Source organism: Eptatretus burgeri, chromosome 12 (genome assembly GCF_056783735.1).
Source record: "Eptatretus burgeri isolate ZD-2024b chromosome 12, Ebu_testis_v1, whole genome shotgun sequence".
Taxonomy (NCBI): Eukaryota; Metazoa; Chordata; class Myxini; order Myxiniformes; family Myxinidae; genus Eptatretus; species Eptatretus burgeri.
In genome coordinates, this window is record NC_140972.1 from 66,742,381 (window position 1) to 66,763,350 (window position 20,970).

Sequence of the window (20,970 nt, forward strand, 5' to 3'; positions counted from 1 at the left end):
GCTATTTTAGATTAGACAAGTCTGAAGACTACGATGGTTCACGAGCGGTATTTGACGATGTAGATCGTTTCAGAAGTCAAGGATGAGAAAATGTGATAATGTTTGACCAAGTTATAAAAATGATCAACATGATGTGGTTCGAGTGACAGGTTATAAGCTGCAAAATGTCAAAAACCCGGTTTCGTTCAACAACTTTCAAAATTTGACCTTTGCATAACCTTTGAAGGTCACAAAACAATGTTGTGGACATGAAAATAAGGAAACAGGATACGTGCTATAGCTTATTGGAGTTACTTCATCGAAGGTCGAAAACCCGGTTTGATTCCCACAACTTTGAAAATTTGACCTTTGTGAACTTTAAAGGTTAAGGATCAAGGATTATGACCTTTGGTGCAAAACTTCCTCTGGAACATTCCAGGAACAATATAACGTCATATAGGCTATATGGCATTTCACACTCCTCGGATTATCCATACTTTGATGAAATCAGCGTAAAAACAAACTTGAAGGGGGCGCCACGGGCAGGGTGTTCGAGATAGAGCAAAATGGTTAAGACTTTAGGTGGGGAATGACCTCAAGATTATGCATAAAAAATATTGTCATCCTCGCTCTCAAATTTGGGCGGTCGTATGATTTTTATGTCAAAACTCGAAATTTTCTAAGTTCGTGACATTGTGACCTTGACCTTGGGAAGAAAATGAGAGAAAAAAAAAGAGCTCCGTGGGGCTATGCAGGTGCCATTGGGCTAACCAATTACCGAAACCCCAGCCAGATTTGACAAACCCCTCGGAGAAGATAATTTATGTCAAAATTCGCAATTTTTGAAGTTCGTGACCTTGTGACCTTGACCTTGGGACGAAAATGGAAAAAAAAAAAAAAAAAAAATCGAGCTCCGTGGGGCTATGCAGGTGCCATTGGGCTAACAAAATACCGAAGCCCCTGTCAGATTCGACAAACCCCCGAGGAGAAGATGCAAATTGAAATCGGCTACCCCTTAAAAACACAATTCACAAATTTTGAAGTTTGTGACCTTGTGACCTTGGGACGAAAATGAAGAAAAAATAAAAAATAAAAAAAAACGAGCTCCGTGGGGCTGTGCAGGTGCCATTTGGCTAACCAAATACCGAAACCCCTGCCAGATTCGACAAACCACTTGGAGAAGATAATTTTTTGTGTCAAAATTCGCAATTTTCTAAGTTCGTGACCTTGTGACGAAAATGAAAAATCGAGCTCCGTGGGGCTATGCAGGTGCCATTGAGCTAACAAAATACCGAAACCCCTGTCAGATTCGACAACCCCCCTTGGAGAAGATGCAAATTGAAATCGGCTACCCCCTAAAAACACATGTTTTTTGGGCGTGGCTCCACCCATAATGGGCGCACCACACCCATTCTCATGAAAACACAACTAGATCATGATATAAACCTCCCACCAAAAATGTATCAGGATCAGATCAAAAACCACGGAGCTATGCTCGGGACAGACAGACAGACAAGCCGGTAGGCGGACATGGGTAGTCGATTACCCAATAGAACCTGACGCGATGGGCCCGTTCGATGGGGAATGACTTGAGGATTAAGCACAAGAAAATTCATGATTCTAGCTTCAAGGGTTAATGCTGCAGATTGTTTTTTCGTTAAAATACCCCCCACATTGAGGTTTTTCGGCCGTTGCTAGGCAACGGAAGGGTCCATAGGAACGGTTCTTTCTCACACAAAACTAGGACATACCATGAACCTACCATACCAGTTTCATGTATATCTGACTCAGTCTCTGAGATATAACGAACTTAATTTTTTTTATTGTTTTCGACCAGGGTTCATTCAAAGTCTATCTTCTCCAACAGTTTTCATAGGATCCAGCGGGAAAATTTTGACAATATGGCTGAATGTACTGCCCGCAGTCGCTCGTGGCCAGATTTTTGATTTTCGAAAAAATTAATTTTTTATGATTTTTCAAAAATTTCAAAGTCCCGTTGCTAGGCCACGGTGGTGTCCATAGCAACGGTTCTCATTTACACACAACTAGGTCATGGTATGAACCTACCAACCAAGTTTCATCGAAATCGCCATTGTATTAACTGAAATCGCCATTTTAAATACTGATAAGGGTAGAACAAATCTCCAAAAAAAATTTGAAATTTTTTTTTTTTTTTTCGACTAGATCAACTACCCAACAGACAGACAAACAACAATAACGAATATAGTAGTCACTTATTTTTTTCATGAAAATATTTTTTCGTGAACCAATTAGATGTGTGTAACAAGCTCAGATTGTCATTTTTTCAGCTCTTTTTTTTTTTTTTTTTGTTCCACTGAAAACCAAAGAAATACATATGTGGATATCAAAATATTTTTTATTTCAACAATTTTCTGGAAGAAATGGTGCATTATTTGAAAAAAAGTGCAAGGTGCCAATATTTTTGGTTATGACGGTAATCAAGTCAACCGACGGTTAAAAGGAAATCTGCCAGGGTTGACCAGTTTTTGCAGGGACATTGTAGATTTTAACATTTTTTGTTCAGATGAATAATGTATTTTCAAACTGAATAATGCAAAACATTATTTACAATCAGATTGCACAAAATGTGGGCTTTATTAATTTTATATGTGTGATGAAAACGGACTCAAAGATGGTCTTACTTTTTCAGTAATCCTTCATCTGGAGACCAGTATGTGCGATGACCAATTAAAGTTCATGGGCTCCAATCTCACCAAATTATTCTGCAGTTCTCAAGCCAATAACTGCTGAATTACAGTAAAAACGACAAGGGCACTCAGTAGAGCACACACCACACGTAATGCCTGATCCATTAGAACATATTGGGCCCAATACATTTTTGAAATATCATGCTATGCAACGTTTTTGGCCCTATCTCTCGATGGTGAAGAATCACTTAAAAATATTTTTTTATCAGATCCGGATCTTCACCAAAATTGAACCAATTCTTCCTCGTCACACACCCAACGTGTACACCAAGTTTCGTCCGAATCTGTCCACGACTTTTTGAGATATCATGCTTTTTATAGTTTTTGGCCCTATTTCTCAATGGTGAAGAATCACTTAAATTCTAGTAGCCAGATCTAGATCTTCACCAAAATCGAATCAGTTTGTCCTTGTCACACACCAAACCTGCCCACCAAATTTCATCTGGATCCATCCACAACTTTTTGAGATTTCCTGCACAACCTTCATCACCTGTGATGGCATTAAAAATTGATTTTTTTTTTAAAACAGGGTCTGAGGTAGACCCCAAAATATGTATTTGTTCTCTTTTCTGAAACCACACATAATTTCGATGAAACTTGACCACAACCTTTACTGCCCGCAATATACCAAGGTTTGTTCATGAAAAAAAAAAAAATCAAAATATATCCACAGGTATTTACTTTGTTCTCCATTATATATTTTGTTGGTCATCCATGCCTACCAGTGGTTCCCTGGTTATCTTATCCAGCCACTACCAGGTGAGCACCCAGGGATATTGCCCCTATGTTTAATATCTCTGTGAGGTTATTTGTCATCATTCCTGTAAGTCTCGCTATCACTGGAACAACTTTGGAATTCTTCAGCTTCCAGGATCTTCTCACTTCATTCTTGAGGTCTTGGTGTTTGGTCACTTTCTTGATTTCTGCATCGTTTAGTCCAAAATCCCAGGTATTAACCCCTCACTTAGCAATCAATGCCTTCTTCTATTTTTTTTGTACCAAAGTGTGATATCTGGTCGCAACACTTTGTTTTCGATGTTCATGCTCGATCGGATCATTCAATCAAACGTGAGCGATACTTCCATGTTTTCTGGAACTGGGATATCAAAGTTTTTGCAGATGTGCCAGCAGATTACAAACTCTGTTGTCGTGTGTCGTCGTGTGAGACCCCACCTCCACCCCTCACCTCTTTTTTTTCTTTTCATTCGCTCCCTTACCCCTCCCACAGTATAGCAACGTTTGGTGAGGCATCATAGCTCTCCCCTCTGTCCTGCCTCCTCTCTCTCAACTCCACCCCCACCCTCCACAGCAAACGCCTGAGGCTGAGGTAAAGCGAACGGACTCGGGTTTTTTTTTTTTAATGAAAAATAAAAATGGAAGAAGGTAGTGAAGTACGATTAAAGCAGATTTAAAAAAAGAAGAAGTTTTGTTTAGCAGTTTGGGAACAAAAACACAGGGGAAACCCCCCTCGGCCCTCCCCCTTCCGCCAAAACATTTCCTCCATCCAACAAACCTGAGGTGAATACGTTTTTTTCCATCAAAACAAACAAACAAACAAACAAAACGCGTTTTACTCCTCATACATCAATACTGTACTTTGACTAAAAAACGCCTGGCATCCCTTACTGGCGATACAAAGGCAGGTTTGGTCGAGCAGGCAGGATGCAAGTACTAAAAAGAAAACAAACAAAACAAAAAAATAATTAATTAATTAATCGGTGTCACGCAACGAATCCAAATCCACCGAATGGAGTTTAAATCGCCTTCACCGTGAGGTAATTAGCGCAAACTAGAGATTCACCGATCCTAGTGATGAATGCACTTACCGAGGAGCGAAGAAAAACGCGCCACCTGCCCCGAGTCACACACGCGCGCGCACTGATCAACACCGGAACTATCGCGGAACTATGAGGACGGGAAGTTTTATATTGGTTTGGATTAAATTTTAAACAAAATCACTAATCTTATTTAAAAACACCTTGGAATGGGATATCTGTGAGGAAGTAGTGTCAAAAAGTCCCCATTTTGCAACATTTATAAATGTTAATATGGATATGGTGCGGAAACGCTCGGTGGCGAGCTCCGTCGTGGTTTTTTGGCGGGAAAACTTTCCAGTGCGTCTCGGGACTGCAATACGTATCGCAGGTGCCATCTTATTATCAATCTGAGTACAACGACGGAAGTTCGGTTTTGTTTACAAGTCTTGAACTTCTAAAGTAGCATTTGCAAAGTGAACTGCCGTGTCGAAAAGCATGAAAATAACTCGGAAACGACAAATAAAATGTTTACGTTGAACTTTTTTTTGGATCGGAAGAAGAGGAACAAATGAGTGTGGTGAACCGTTCCCATCGTGTTTGTAGAGTGGCGGATGTGCCACTGTATTACTCCACGATCCTCGTGGTGCCTATGGGTGTACAGGTGCTCTGATGGGTCATCCACCCAGAAAAATCTGATGGGTCATTCCACCTCAAATCACCCAGGAAAAAAAATAATTTGTAACCCGAGCCCCTCAGATTTGGCTAATTTTTTGCATGTATGTTACATATGATAGTCTATGTTCACATACAAAATTTTAGCTAAATCGGACTAGGGGTTGACGAGATATGACCTTGAGAACTTTTGACCTTTTCGACTAATGTCGCGTTTCCACCAAAATTCAAATCCTCATATCTCGGCAACCCCTTGCCCTATCTCGATTATTTTGTTGTCGTTGGAAAGGTAATTGTCCATAGAATGCAAATCCAGCATCGGTTCGTCGATCGAGTTAAGTTAGGGGTGGATGATTTTTGGACATGACATTTGACCTTGAAGACCTCGTGACCTTGACCTGACCTTGCATGAAAATGAAAGTTCATAGTGTCTAGTATAACATCAAAAAACTGGAGGGGTAGTATTTTTTGTTCTCGAGATATTTTTGGCCAAAGTTCTAAGGTCGTAAAAATGCAACCAAATCATGACGTCATAGACATGCCCAGGCATGCCCGGGCATGTCTGGACATGTCTGGGCATGTCAAGATGTATTCTAGTATTGACAAAAAACTCGATGCAGTTTTGCCTTGTTTTCCGTCGGCAGCACTGCGAAACAGGCCTGGGCAAGTCCATTCATGTTTGAACGTAATCTAGCTAATATTGACTGTAAACTGACAAGCCTGGGCATGTCTATGACTTCATGATTTGGTTGCATTTTTACGACCTTAGAACTTTGGCCGAAAATTTCTCGAGAACAAAAAATACTACCCCTCCAGTTTTTTTGATATGTTATACTAGACACTATGAACTTTCATTTTCATGCAAGGCCAGGTCAAGGTCACGAGGTCTTCAAGGTCAAGATCAAGGTCAAATGTCAGGTCAAAAAATCATCCACCCCTAACTTAACAAGAACGACGAACCGATGCTGGATTTGCATTCTATGGACAATTACCTTTCCAACGACACCAAAATAATCGACATAGGGCAAGGGGTTGCTGAGATATGAGGATTTGAATTTTGGTGGAAACGCGACATTAGTCGAAAAGGTCAAAAGTTCTCAAGACAATATCTCGTCAACCCCTAGTCCGATTTAGCTAAAATTTTGTATGTGAACATAGACTATCATATGTAGCATACATGCAAAAGACTGTACCTTCTAGTTGGAACTGTACCAATGTTGATCAACCTACCAGCTCATTTTTGACTCCACTTTGAGATATCCAAAACAAGTCGACTCGGCACGCCTCATCACACACACCAGAAGTCAAAACGCATCATTCGTTCTCTGCACTGGCTCCATCTTAGGCCAAAAAAAAAAATGTTGCATTGGCGTAACGGGTCACTGAAAAATAGGGTAGGTCGGTCGGGATCTTTTTTTTTTCTTTTTTTTCCTAATAAATCCCTCCCAAAATCTCCCCCGGCTCGAGTACCACCCTTTTTGTCGGTGGGTTCTGTCCGAAACACTTCCGGGCTTTTGCGATCGCGATCACAATCAACAAGATACTTGAAAACGATAGCAAAACAACAAAAATAGCAATAAAATAGGGTCAGCAAAATTTTTCGATCGCAAAAAAAACAAAAAAAAACGTAGGGTCGGCGGAATTTTTAGGGTCGGGCGGGTTACGCCAATGCAACATTTTTTTTTTTTGGCCTTACGACATGTCCAGTTAAGATCTTGCTTCATTTCAGATCTTCTCAGATTGAAAATGTCTACATTTTCCATCACACTCCATTCATCATCCACAGTACATATGCAAACAGCACCTGGATCCGACACTCAGACTCACTATGGTGATGTAGCTCTGTTGCCACTCCAAAGCTCTGATACAATCTTCCCATTCATGTACGTAATGCTGCATCATTGGACACATTTAAATCTAGACTAAATCTGTGAAATATAAATCAGAAATCTTTCTGAAAGTCCTTGAAATTTCTTACCAGGTGGTGTGTGAACTCGATCTAGTATCCCCACAAACAGCGACTCTTGCCCCCCCAGAAATCCAGACGCTGTGAGGGAGATCAAGATGTTGCAAGAGGGATCCAGACAGTGCGAGAACTGTACGCAACGAGAAGCATCGCAAATACCAAGCGAGCAGCCAATGAGCGCGTGAAGGGTGGGGGATACTCAAAACCCCATAAAAAGCGAGAACGACTCTGAGGGGTTGGGTTGGAATCCTCTGCTTGCTGGTACATTGGTCGACGGACAGTTATGTGTGGCGATGCTTCTGAGTCCCACCTGCAGCTCAATTTGACTTGACCCTCACTGTGATGTTTCGTGGGTGTGATATTTCAAAAAGTTGTGGATGAATTATGACAAAACCTGGTGGATGATTTGGGTTAAAGTCCGGATGCATATTCGGCCCATCAGTGGGATACAAAACGTAAACTGTTCAGCGCAGCAGAGGTGTGTGCTTTACCGAGTGCCGTTATAGTTATTGTATTGAATTGTAAATATTGCTTGTCCATAAGTGTTCTGCTTGACCAATCTCCCCCCTCCCCCTGCAATGCATTTTCTATACATGTATAAAATGACTTGGTCTCTGGCCGATTATGTTTGTCCTGGCGGTTTCTTCTCGTGGTTTAACAAATCCCGTTGTGGATAAATTGGCCACGGTCCTCGTGCTGCGAGATACGCTTGCATCACGTGACTTGGTTGCTCAGCTGAAGATCAAGATCTGTCACGTGATTGCCTATCAGCAAGGACACTCGCTCGGTTTAAACCCTTCAATCTGCACGTTAACACGGCCTAAGACGCGAGGATCCGACAGGAGGTTCTTGAAGCGGGTGTCTGTCACGGTCATTTTGACACGGCTTGCCGGATTAGAACCGAGAAACCAGAACGGTTTGGTGGCTATAACAACATACTGTAAATTAAGAGTCATGTATGTGTAAATTATATTTACACAATAAGTGTACTTGTGTGAATGTAATTTGTACCAACTTATGCATGATTGAAATTGGTTTTGAAGTAATATTTAGCCCTTTAGTCCTCCAAGGACGGGGCTTGCCAAGAAACTGCTTCAGCAGCACCAATGCTCTGTAAGAGAGTATGGTACCACTCCACTACAGAAGAAAAGCTGTCATTATAATGAGAAGCATCATGGGTCCAAGTCAAGTGTGTGTGATAAACAGCCATGTGTTTATATTGCACGACCACCGACACACCCTTTATTCTTGAATGCTTTAAAGTCCTGCGGTTATACAAAAATATTAGCGACATTAGTCGAAAAGATGGATGATGATGATGATGATGATGATGATGATGGAATCCATCATTGCTTCAGACATGAAATCCTTCCTCTTCTCCAATGGCTTGATTTCCGATCATCAATTTGGTTTCAGACCTGGTCACTCAACCCTGGATATGCTGCTTCTGCTCTCCCATCAATGGATGGAGGTCCTCAATGCCAGACAGGAAATCCGAGCTGTATCCCTGGACATATCATGTGCTTTTGACACAGTCCGGCACCCTGCCCTACTCACCAAACTCTCTTCCCATGGTATCCAAGGCCACCTCCACTCATGGCTTGCAGACTTCCTCTCCTGTCACAGTCAACGTGTGGCCCTAAATGGAGTTCTTTCATCCCCTCTTCCTGTCCAGGCTGGAGTTACTCAAGGTAGCGTTCTGGGCCCTGTTCTTTTTCTGGTTTTCATCAATGATCTCTCCGACTCTCTGGAAAATCCTCTATATCTCTTTGCTGATGACTCCACCCTCTGTCGTACCATCTGTCATCCCTCAGACTGGCAAGCAGCAGCTTCTTCGCTCACTGCAGATCTGGATAAAATCACAAACTGGTCCAACACGTGGAACACGTCTTTCAATCCAGACAAATCTCACACTCTCACTATGTCTCTTCAAAAGGACCGTTTAGAACCCCCCCCATCCACTTTCTCAACAATCCTCTGGAAGAAGTCTTTTCTTTCAAGCTTCTGGGTCTCACTATTTGCTATGACCTTTCCTGGGAAAGTCACATTTCCAACCTCGCCTCCAAAGCCAGTCGCCGACTAGGAATCCTCCGTCGTACAAAGTCCTTCCTCGGCCCTCTTGAGCTCCTGACCACTTACAAAGCTTTTGTCCATAGCCTGATGGAGTACTGCTCTCCCCTCTGGGCTGGTGCTCCTGCCTCCCACCTTTCTCAGCTTCACGCTGTCGAAACCAGGGCATTTAGGATCATTGGCACCTCCCGCAATGAAGTTGAGTCTTTGGGCCTCTCACTCAATCACCGCAGGTTGGTCAGTGGTCTTGCTGTCTTCTACCGTCTCCTCTCCAGCCTCGCCCCCCTGCTCTCTCTCTCTCTGTGATTTGTCCCCACCACATTTCCACAGGGCGCTCAAGGTCCGCCAACAATCCCCTTCTGGTAAAACTATCAAAATCACGAATCACTGCTCACCTTCACTCTTTCATTCCTCTTTTTTCCCGCCTTTGGAATAAACTCCCTCACTCTATTCTTTCCCATTCTTCCCTCCAGACTTTCAAAACAGCTGTTCACCACCACCTCTTATCATCCCCCATCCAAATCCTCGATCTTTTCTTCCCCCGATAATCCACCCAACCCCACTTCCTTCAATTCCCCTGCTTTCCTTCCTGAAAGTCCCTCTTCTCTTCTCCATGTTCCCCGTCCCATCCCTCTCTCTTCCACAGATCTCCTAATGTGTCTGTTCCCCACTGTTTTGTCCCTCCCACTCCCACCCCTCTTGTCTCATGCCCCCTTGCTGTGCGTTGTGTGTTAGCTCTCATACGAGCTTCGACAAGGTATACAAAAAAAAATGCCAACAATACATTTGGCTTAACATCATCTCAAAAAAGTAGGAAAGTTACTGCTGGCACATTGGTGAAATTTTTTTCCTGCCATAACCTCGAAGGAGCACTGCATGAGCAACACCGAATGCTCCCAACAATGATGAATACAAGCTCCCCTCTTCTCCCCCTACCATGTGTCACACACAAATGAATGAACAGCCTGAAATATCTTATTCCACAATGCAGTAAAAAGATTTTTGAAAGTTTTTAAAAAGGAGTCCAGAGACCTGAACTTGTACTTAACATGAATATACAGTGCTTCCATGTAACTGGCTGGGATTCAATGACATCACAGTTACCCTTATAAAAACTGTTGGATGAATACTGCAACAATTATTATTTTTTCCAACCGTGGTGTTTCCGGTGTATATTAATTTGTACAAATCAGCACAAACTAGTAGACCCACTTAATTTCATTCTGATCAACGACAGAAACAAAATGGGTCAATCATTTTGTCCGCTTTAGTAAAAAATAAAAAATAAATAAGACATTAATCCATTCATGCACTCTCATACATCAACCTGAACTGAACATCCACATTTGCATGGCAAAATAATCAAGACCCAATACAGCTTTCTCTGCATTAACACAAACGTTATCTTGCATATTGGCATGAATGAGAATAATTACAGCAGTTTCATTAAAAGAACGGATTGGTATGTTGTAGACTGGTCGTCTTGACAAAATGATCATCAAATCAAAATTTGTTACACCACGACTCGGCCACCCGCCACCACCACCAAAACAGTGCTCCTTCGAGCGTTCATGGTGTGCCAATGGAATATATTGTTGCGGAAATAACTCCTAGGGGTGAAGTAATGCATAAATTAGAATAATTATTTCCCTTGATTCATACTTTTGTATGAAAGTGTGAGGTAAAATAAAGTGTAACAGGAAAATGCGTTGATAATCATTTAGAGAGCATGTCGTCTCTCCTCACAATGTTTGTGTCTAAACACCTTTCCCTAAACTCCTTATTATTGCTTTATCCCCAGTAATCTGTCTTTTACCTTCTTTTAAAAGAGAGCAGCCTTGTAAGTAGGCCAGGGCGCTCTTGCAGGACCTGGGAAATTCCAGACAACCCAAGAAGCCAAGGTAGTGTCGAAGCATATATATGAAACTCTAATACCTTGGGCACTGGATGATAATTCTTTGCATCATGGATGTTATTGCAGACAGATGCATTGAGAATCAGAAAAATCATGGTGCTAATTTTTGTTTTGCATTTTGCGTACATTTTGGTGGCTTTCAATGTGGCCCCCTAAAATACCATTATCGCTGTTTCGGTTGCAACTACCAGTTTCAAATATTGTTATAAAGCAAAGCATGTAGCATATCAAATTAAAGGTCTGGACATTTGAAACACAAATATACTGAAACGCAAAAGAAACTAACCACTTGTTTGAAATGTAATAAAATTGTAACAGTTCAAAACTAGAGGGGGAGCACTCGGTAGAGTGCAAAACCTCCGCCGCCAATACTGCTGGGTCACTTAAGTGAACCTGATATCCTATTCATTGTAGGTCAAAACGGATCAGACTCTACTGAACCACGATTGAATAAACTAAACTAGATGGACGCGCATGTAGAAATGCCAAAAAAAAAAAAAAAAAAAAAAAAAAAATCGAAATTTTTTTGAAAAAAAAGGTGCAAAATTTCTAAGATTTTTTTTCTCAAACAAATTTACTTATTTTTGGTTGTAAATCACTTAAAACATGTAGAAATACAAAAAAAAAAAATTCAAATATTTTTTCAAAATGGCCGCCATAGCGGCCATATTGGACTTTGGACCAAGTCCAAAATCTACTGCCATGATGCTTGGACCATACCTCATCCCCCCACCAAGTTTCGTCGAAATCCGTCCAGGAGTTTTTCCGTAATACTGTTCACAAACAAACAAACAGACAGGGGTGAAAACAGTAACCTCCGTCCATCTTCGATGGCGGAGGTTAATAAAACAAACCAACAATTGCTAATTGAAACATTGGCATTTTATTGATGACATGTCAAGTTTTTGACGAAGATACACCATCTCATAAGTTTGTTCTACAGTACAGAACAGCACAGGGTGCAATGTCAGTCCCCTTTCAATAGCATGTGTGACCACCATTGTTTTGGATACAGGCAGTGCATCGTCGGCGCATACTGCCTACCAGTCTTTGGATGGATTGCTGCTGGATTCTGTCCCACTCAGTCCTCAATGTCTGAAGCCATCTGACTTAGGACCATCTGCCTGTCCTGCCTTGCAGTGGTGACTCTTGGCCTCCCTGATCGAGGTCTGTCATCTGCAGAGTTGTGGAGGGTGTCTCTGTCCACCAGGGCCGATATCGTCTGGTGTGAACAGCCAAGGCGACGTGCCATCTCACGGTAGCTCAATCCGCCTTGCAGTATGCCCAAGGCACACTGCCGTTGATCCCCTGACAATTGTGGCATGTTGATTGAAATGCCCATTTTGCACTGGCCTTTTTAAATCTAATATCAAGACATCATGTGCAGCTCATTAAAATCATCCCGTACCCCTTGGCTAATCACTGACAGTCAAAACGGCTGTTCAACAGGTGTGCTATGAAGTGACCATTGAAGATTCAAGTGACCATCCGTGACCGTTTTGTCTGACAGTGAGGACACTATTGTCCACAAATAAGTTCACACATTTACTACACGCAGTGTTATTGTTGATACTTGAAGGTTTAAAAGGTGGTAAGTTTCTTTTGCGTTTCAGTATATATTGTTGTGGTTGAGGAAATTCGCAAACCACCATTCAGGTCCCGTAGGTGAGATATCTCTGTAAGTACATGTGTAGTTAGCCCAAACCCGTTGTTTAGAGGGAATAAATGTGATTCATTCGGGCTGCGACCCTTTAAGATAGCCGTTTTTCTGTTCTACCTTTATTTTGAACCAACCACGTCTCAACCGCCATCACACAACCACCAACCGCAACGCCGCTTCACAACAACAACAACAACGCCAACAGCCACGACCTTTACCTTCGCAACTCGCTCTCGCAACCATCGCATCACCGCCATTCCAAGCGTCACCGTGGCCAGGGACCGCCACTTTAGACCCTCCACCACCTTCACCTCTCCTCCTTCTACCGCCATTCCCGCACCGCTTGTGGGCACCGAGCGTCAGGCTGTCCTGGCCTCGTGCGGGACGCGCGCTGAGCTGCGGGTGCAAAAAGCGGCCTTTCCGAGGAAAAGTCGGATCAGGAATGATACACGCCCACTTCCGATCCCTCCAATCATTAAGCGCGGGGCGATTTGGCCCCGCCTCCAGGCGCGTCGGAGTAGAATCGATATATGCAAATTCGAGGATCAGGGGAGGTTCACGCCCACTTTTCCTCCGTCCAATGGGCGAGCGTGGCTCCGCCCCCGAGCCCATCCTGATCCGGAAATTTGCATATGGATTCTCCTGCCGTACTATAAAGCGCCGAGCGCGGGGCAAATTCAGTCAGTTTTCTGTTTCGGGCTCGGGCGAGTTGGAGAGGTGTGGCGGCGGCGAAGTGTGGCAGCAGCAGTCAATACGGGTCTGGAGGAGAATCGGTCTGTCGGGGTTCGGAGTCTGTCGGGGAGCTGCAGAGAGGGGAAGCCGGAACGCGGTCGAGGTCGCAGTGGAGTCGCTCGTCGCGGGACCCAAGCAAGCCAGCTATCCTCTTTCCCCAGAGCATCAACAATTCCCCCCTTTCTCCCCCCCGCGCTGAGATAGTGCGGAAAGGGGGCCCCGTTCCCACCCCATTCCAAGCAGTGCCAACGAAACCCGTGGAGGAGCGCGGAGTCGGGGCACCGCCGCGACATTTTGCGGCTCATCACAAGACGGGTAGGCTCCACGCGGTCTCGGCCCACAGGCCCGTCTGCCCCCTTGTCGTTGAGGGTGGCCCTTTTCTTTTGCTTTTGAGTATATGTGTTGTCAGCGCCGTCTGTAAAGTAAAACTGTGTAAGTGTTGCCGTGTGCTCGCGTAGTCGGTAGTAGATCTGCATTGTGTTTCTTTTGTTGCAATTGCTTTGGTGCATAATTGTTGTAATTGTATATGTGTGCTTTCCGTTTGCCGCGGAATAAATGTGCCTTATGTTGAACTGTTTTTCCCGTTTCGCTTCGTTTTTTCTTTAATTGAATCTTCATCTTACTTCACGTAAAGGGTTGGTAGTGGGCTAAATACGCCCGATAATTAATCGGAATCGTCGAGGTCAACGCTATAACACCGCTCGGTTATCCCGACAGTACGGAACGGGTCGCTTCAGTGGCCCGTGTCCGGGGTCGACCTGCGGCGAGGTGCGATCGCCCGGTCTACGCTCCGTGTGGGTACTTAGGTAGGTCGAATTTGGCGAACAACCCTATCCCACGCGGGGGGCCGGTTGGCACGATCGTGGTGAGGCCGAAAGGCCCACCCGTGACTAGTTCCCGGCGTTAGTCCGAGAGGGTCACGACGGAATTGTCCGTCCGGTAGGCGACGTGCCGCGATTTGAGTTACGTGGCCGCTCGCACGCCGGCGGGCGCGAATTCGCAACAATATCATAGCTATATATATAATTCCAGCAATCTCTGGGTGTCTGTCTGTCTGCGACCGCTGTTTCTCGACAACCACTTGTCTGATTTGATTGAAACTTGCCAGGTATATTGCTGGGGCCCTGTGGATGTGCCTTTTCAAGGTTTGATATTAATCAGACAAGTGGTTCCCAAGTTATGGCGATGTATTTATCAAACCAATGACAGGACACGGTGCCATGACGTGACGATTGACGTCACAATTCTTTTTTTCTTTGCATGTATGACTACGCACGTACGGGCACGTACTAGTATATACTGATTTTTATTGTCCACAGGTATCTATGCCAATTTCCCTGGCAATAAGAACCATAACAGAGCATATATCCAGATGTAAGGGGACCATAGATTTCTGCTGCAACCCATGCATAGTCTATTCCGCTTCCTTCTTTTGTGGACCCAATAGCTCTAAGTGTGCACAAAACAGTATGAAGTGCACCATCTCTCCTTGCAATCTGGCTGTAACATTTCAAGTTTCTTGGCTCTTTCATTCAAAGCCATGTCCAAAGTGTTACAGCTTTTTGATTTGCTCCGGCTACAGATCTGTTAGTTTCTTCTGCCTGTTTCAGAAGTCAGCAAAGTTATCTATTCATGAGCAGGTGCTGCCACCAAGGGTAAAACATGAACAGATGTGGTTTCTGTGTTGGGTGTGGAGCACATCGAGTTGAAAGCGGACCATGTGGGAACTATCTGGTATTCTACATTGTTTTGCTTTGGGCATGTTTGATGACTCCCTCCTGTTACATCTGTGTTATCTTCATTGTGATGTGCGTTTGCTGCCTCTGGGTCATGTTCATTGGTTTGTCTCTGTCTCATCTTCAGTCTGATCAGTACACTCCTCAGTAGCATCTGCTCACACCTGGCTTCAGTTTGAAATCCATTTGGTATCTGTGGTGTATTGGCAAACGTGCGCAAGGCACAATGCGGGGAGCGTTGTGGGGGCATGGAGGTGTGGTGTTGGTGGTCACGTGTCCGCAAGGCTTATAGATGTTTGCGCCGCTTGAAGCGTGTCTCTAGTCTGCAGTAGTGTGCATTCGGACGGGCAATAAACAGAGTTCGACAACCCTCACAACTATCCGAGTCTCGCTGCCCTCCGGACACTACACTGGCGACGAGTCTGTTTCGGATCGACGTGTGCAGAGTGCCTGGTTTCCTCAGTTTTGACTTGGGGTCATTGCCGGAGCCGGGAAAATCAGCGCAGCTCGCACGGTTCGAGTTCGACCACCTGGCGAGGAGCCCAGGGAAGCGCATCGCGAGTTTCGCACGGCCGCACGCACAGTCTTCGGTGCGGGTCGAGTCCTGCAGTCAGACGTCTCGCCGTCGCCTGCGAATTCGCGTTGAGTGAACGGCAGGACGGCTCGAGGATGGTGGAATGTCGGGGCACGGCGCACGGACGAGTGCCCGTCTTCGTCGGAGACGACTTTGAATTGTTTTCAGAGCAGTTGGGGTGCTATTTCCACGCGAATGATGTAGACGACGAGAGCAAGCGCAAATCGATCTTGCTCGCCTCGCTATCAACGGAACATTATCGGCTACTAAGTGATTTGGTAGCGCCGGATAAGCCCAGTGACGATGGGCTGTCGTTTAAGGACATGGTAGAGAAGATGAAAGCCCACATGGCACCGGAGAAGTCATTGCAGCTGGCTCGATACCAGTTCGATCACCTCGCGAAGGGTGCGGAGGAGCGCGTCGCAGATTTCGTGGCGCGGGTGAAGCATTCGGCCGTGGCTTGCAAGTTCACGGCAGAGGAGCGTCCAGCTCGACTCAGAGATCGCTTTATTTCTGGGCTGCAAGATGCGAAGATGGTGTCGGCGATTCTGCGAATGCGAAGTGTCGACGTTACATTCAACTCGGCAGTCGAGACTGCTTCAGCTGTTGAACAGACACTCACAGATGTCCGCGCCATCGCCGGCCAGAACGTGATGGGTGATTCCAGCTGGGGCATGTCGGGTGACCCCGGGGTCCACGCGATGACTCAGGTGCCGCAGGTCACGCGCACGCCTTTCGGTGCGGGCTGTGGCCGCACGCCGCAGCGCGGCCAGCGGGACTCGGATAGTCGTGAGGGTTGTCGAACTCTGTTTATTGCCCGTCCAAATGCACACTACTGCAGACTAGACACACGCCTCAAGCGGCGCAAACACCTATAAGCCTTGCGGACACGTGACCACCAACACCACACCTCCACGCCCCCACAACGCTCCCCACATTGTGCCTTGCGCACGTTTGCCAATACACCACAGTATCCCTCGATGATATGAATGCAAGAGAAGCCAATATAGGTCCTCAAATCTGTAACTTATCAAGACAGCCTCATTCTGGTTTAGTGTGAATTCTGCATACTTTACGTTGGATGTGGGCTTGTGTTGACTATTGATACTACATGGAAGGAGCTGTGGTTCTGTTGGTGCCAGACTAGAAAGGGATCGCTCAGTACACAGTTGCTCTATGGCGATTGCGTTTTAGGTGTTGGTTTTGTTTGTGTCATGGAACTGGAAAACAGCAGTGGCAGTGGCATGTAATGTCCCCTTTCCATCTGGTGTATCTTCGGCGAAATCGACGTTGTCGATTACAAAGAAGAGGAATCTTCCCTTCACAAGCGTTTCAGGAATATACAGACCATTGTTCTGTGCAGCACGCTTCAGCACTGCATGGGCAAGTTGTGTCTCTATGCGAAGGACACGCTCATAGTTGATGGAGTACCCAAACTTATGAAGAATGTTCACCTCGGTCTTACTCCGAGTGGCTTGATGAACTTTCAGACCAATTCCAACTACGAGTGGATTCTTATTGTGATGTCGAAAGCCTGCTTCCTCATGCTTTGGCACATAGGACACCTGACGATCAGAATTGTATGCAAACATAGTTTGTGCTATGTTCCATGTTACGAGTTGAATGCTATGCTCTCTTTGTGTTTACTCGAGTGTTAACATTGGCCCTATTAGGATCCAGCGGATGAATGCCTCCAGCGATTTGGGAACTTGATTTTCATCTAACAGGGAACGTTGAAATTTCCACAGCTGCTTAGAGCTTCAGCGATGTCCCTTCTTATTACCTTGGCACTTTCGAAGACTGCTTTCATGTTGCTGCTCGCATCGCCAGCTGCCTCGTCCATGTTGTCAATTGCGGCTCTTTTTGTTCAAGACATGTACATCCGAGCTGGTTCATTCATATGCGTATTGCGGCAGAACTCAACATCATCAATATTTTATACAAGCTTATGCTTCAAACTTCTCCTTGATATATGCGTACCATGTGAACCATTGGCGGTCCTTCGCGCATGCGCAGAACGCACCACGAGTTCCGGGGGGTCATTGGCGCATGCGCAGAATGCACCACGAGGTCCGGGGGTCATTCGTGCATGCGCAGAACGCACCACGAGGTCCGGGAGTCGTTAGCGTTCAATTCCGCCGGAAATCGTGGTGCGTTCTGCGCATGCGCAAACGACCCTCAGAATTCGTGGTGCGTTCTTCGCATGTGCGAATGACCCCCGGACCTCGTGGTGCATTCTGCGCATGCGCGAACGACCTCTGGAAGTCGTGATGCGTTCTGCGCATGCGCGAACGACCCTGGGACCTCGTGGGACTCTAAGGATATTTTGATAAGCTGCTTCTACCTCACCAATGTCCAGGATAGATCCTGATTTCAGCAGGCTGCTCATCAAGTATAATTCAATGTCTGCCGAAACCTTGGTTATTACTGCTTCGTCGTCTGCTCTCTCCTGCTGTATCTGAGTTCGCTGAACGTGCTTCACCCAATAATACAGATGGTATTTGATATCAATCGCATTGACATCATTTGGATCGATTGCAGCACTCAGATTTACTTTCCACTGCTGGTTATTGCTGTACTCAACAGCCTTTCGGAGCTGTTCCCGGTGTTGAACTCACTGATCTGGTGGAGTGCTCCTTTCTCTGAAGATCCATCACAGAAGAAGCAGTTGTTTTTATTGTATTGTTTGGCACCAGATCGCATGTAACGTTCTGTTGATGATGGGTTCTCATGTGGTGGTGGTTGTGTTTTGAGGTTCATCCTTTCTGGTCGTCCAACTTCCGTTGGTTTCGGTACTTCGCCTGCTTCCAGTGCAGCTTCATATGTTTTTCAGCCGCTCAATATGAATATTGTGCACTGCAATTTTATAGCATTCGAGATGCCATGTGACACCTTTCTGTGATAGTCCATTTGCCGTCACATCACCAAGCTCTTCTTGGATGGATATGTACTTATCCCCATAGAGCGACCGGGTATTCACACTCTGGATAAACAGCTGATATGATTCTGGTCTTGGGTGTTTTATGAGTTTTCCAGATGCTTTGCAAATGCAGCATATATTCAAACCTGCCAAAGATGTCGTGCAACTTGATGCTTTTGTGCTGGAACTGGAAGGACTTGGGGATGATTCATCCATAACGATAACTTGAGAACAGTTTATTTCAATGTCCACTTGACATAAGTTCCTTCACCCACAAAGCTTGGAGGTTAATCTACAACTACATCAGTCTTTTAGTCTGAACCCTTGACCACTTCTGCTATTATCATAGATGACCTGAAAGGCAAAAAAAATTAACATACATTGTATGTAGAATTGTAGCATGTCATAATGTTTAGAAAAATTAATTATCTTGGTGACGTTGCAGTAATTTATTTAATATAGGCTGCACAGCATCTGAAATTAACAAAAATTCAGATAAGTCACTATGGTTATGTTCAATGTCATTATTGATATTATTATCATATTCTATGCTGAATTCTGCTCAGTTTGATATATTACATGCCCAGGTTTAAAGCAGAAACAAAAAAAGTTGGTAAATTATCATTGAAAAAAGTGCGATTCAGGGGTAGTTCACGTATCTGCTTGAAAATAATATTTGAAATGCTCAAAAAAATTGGCACCATGATTTTTCTGACTCATAGAATCCATAATAATGAAAAACTATATGGTGCCGAAAATTATCATCTGGAGCCCACGGAATTACATAGGCCTCTACACTGAGGGGTGGGGTTTCGGTTTGAGTGATGCCTGAATAGCCAATGAGAGCAGAGCGAACGGGGCATTAATAGAAAGTGGGATTATTCAAACAAGAGTGGAGTTCATAAATAAAAATTCTGGAGAAGGAGACTGCAGTGATATTCCCATCATCCTTTCCTCATCTACCCCATGGTACACCTCTGGGTCTGTTCCACGTCGGCCAGCATGACCACCATTTCCTGCCTGCCTCCCACGTTGGTCCACCTCCAGAGTGCAAACCCTCGTGGACTTGCAGCACCCAAACGGGCCACAGCACAGTATTCCTTTGTCTCATCCCATTCTCTATTGTCCACTTCCATCGTTTGATCGAGGCCTGAAGTTCGATGATTAAGGTTTCCATCCGTTCAATTCCCTGGGGCATGTATTTCATGTATTATACCTGTTACTCTATTGTAATAATGGTCTGCACTCCTTTTCTCAACAATCCCCATTTTAAATTCACTGGATGTCTGCATTTGTTCGGGCTACAATTGATCGCTTCGGCCTAAGAGAATAGCCAATTTGGACGATAAATCTTTTGAGAGGATATTCTAGTTGAGCATGTAACGGTCCATAAAATTAAACTCTCCCACTGAACAGAGGTGACTGCTCGCATCTTCATTTTGAATCGTGACCTCCAATGTGGAGAGGAGTCCAGCGCACTTCCCGATCGGCCGTGGGCATTCCAATTTGAGCTTGGTGTCGGAGCAAATAGGACCTTAATCCGGCTTGGTGCATCTCAGCCATTTGGCTGGCATGTCCCCACAATGATATCATAACTGTCCAAAAATAAAATTCCATATCACCTTGTGACTTGGTCTGCAGTTCATGTTTGGCAACAAAAGCACATATTGAACTGATTAAAAAGGAGTTTTACTTACTTTGATAACAGAAAAATCCACTGTTTGTTGTGGAGAGTCAAAATTAACTTATTACAACAGGATTATTGACCAAGTGTCATCGATCAAAATTAAATTAGTCACATGGTCCTTCTAAGAGGATTATTGTCAAAGGAGGATGGGGAGACGACTTATGTTTTTCACCTGTGCACATGGCATATGGAATAGTGAGAGAGGGGGGTACGGAGGGTGGAGAAACAATGCAAATTTTGAAAACAAATCCTTGCGAGGAAGTGGGTATGACTGGTGCATCAAAGCAGTCAACCAGTAAATAGTGACATGCAGCAAATTTGCCCCATATGAAGTCTTCATGAATCATGAGCAATTTGCTGACGATCAGCATCTCCATGTGCAAATGGACACTGAGAGGTCTGCAATGGACAACCCTGAGGGTGATGCAAGTGGAACCAACAGGGCCGACTTTTGCGGCGATCGCAGGAAGCACATTTTATCCTGGCCTCCTTCACTGGATGATCTCGCAAGTGTTGCCTCCAGTCTCGCAAGCGGACCACTCCCCTCAAAACTGTCAGGCACATCACCATTTT

The 20,970-nt window shown here is 44.7% G+C and overlaps 2 protein-coding genes and 2 long non-coding RNA genes across 6 annotated transcripts in view; 2 read left to right on the plus strand and 2 right to left on the minus strand.

The window, feature by feature from the left end:
- The window catches only part of LOC147015811 (uncharacterized), a 120,228-nt gene extending 115,610 nt beyond the window's left edge, over window positions 1–4,618 (minus strand). The window contains exon 1 of the mRNA XM_085849122.1: window positions 4,535–4,618. The gene's annotated coding sequence lies outside the window, so the exon portion shown is untranslated. The remainder of the gene's footprint in view (window positions 1–4,534) is intronic.
- Window positions 4,619–4,791: 173 nt separating this feature from the next.
- On the plus strand, window positions 4,792–7,557 carry LOC147015812 (uncharacterized). Its single transcript, XR_015050128.1, has 2 exons — window positions 4,792–4,853; window positions 7,174–7,557. It is a non-coding gene; the product is annotated as an uncharacterized LOC147015812 (long non-coding RNA).
- A 10,314-nt stretch (window positions 7,558–17,871) lies between these two features.
- On the plus strand, window positions 17,872–19,763 carry LOC147015813 (uncharacterized). The gene is made up of 2 exons (XR_015049864.1): window positions 17,872–18,287; window positions 18,377–19,763. It is a non-coding gene; the product is annotated as an uncharacterized LOC147015813 (long non-coding RNA).
- The window catches only part of TRMT44 (tRNA methyltransferase 44 homolog), a 48,170-nt gene continuing 46,125 nt past the window's right edge, over window positions 18,926–20,970 (minus strand). For all 3 annotated transcript variants that reach the window (XM_085848339.1, XM_085848340.1, XM_085848338.1), the window contains one exon: window positions 18,926–20,948. In XM_085848339.1, coding sequence (XP_085704465.1) covers window positions 20,734–20,948 — 215 coding nt within the window. In that variant the 3' untranslated portion in view covers window positions 18,926–20,733. The remainder of the gene's footprint in view (window positions 20,949–20,970) is intronic.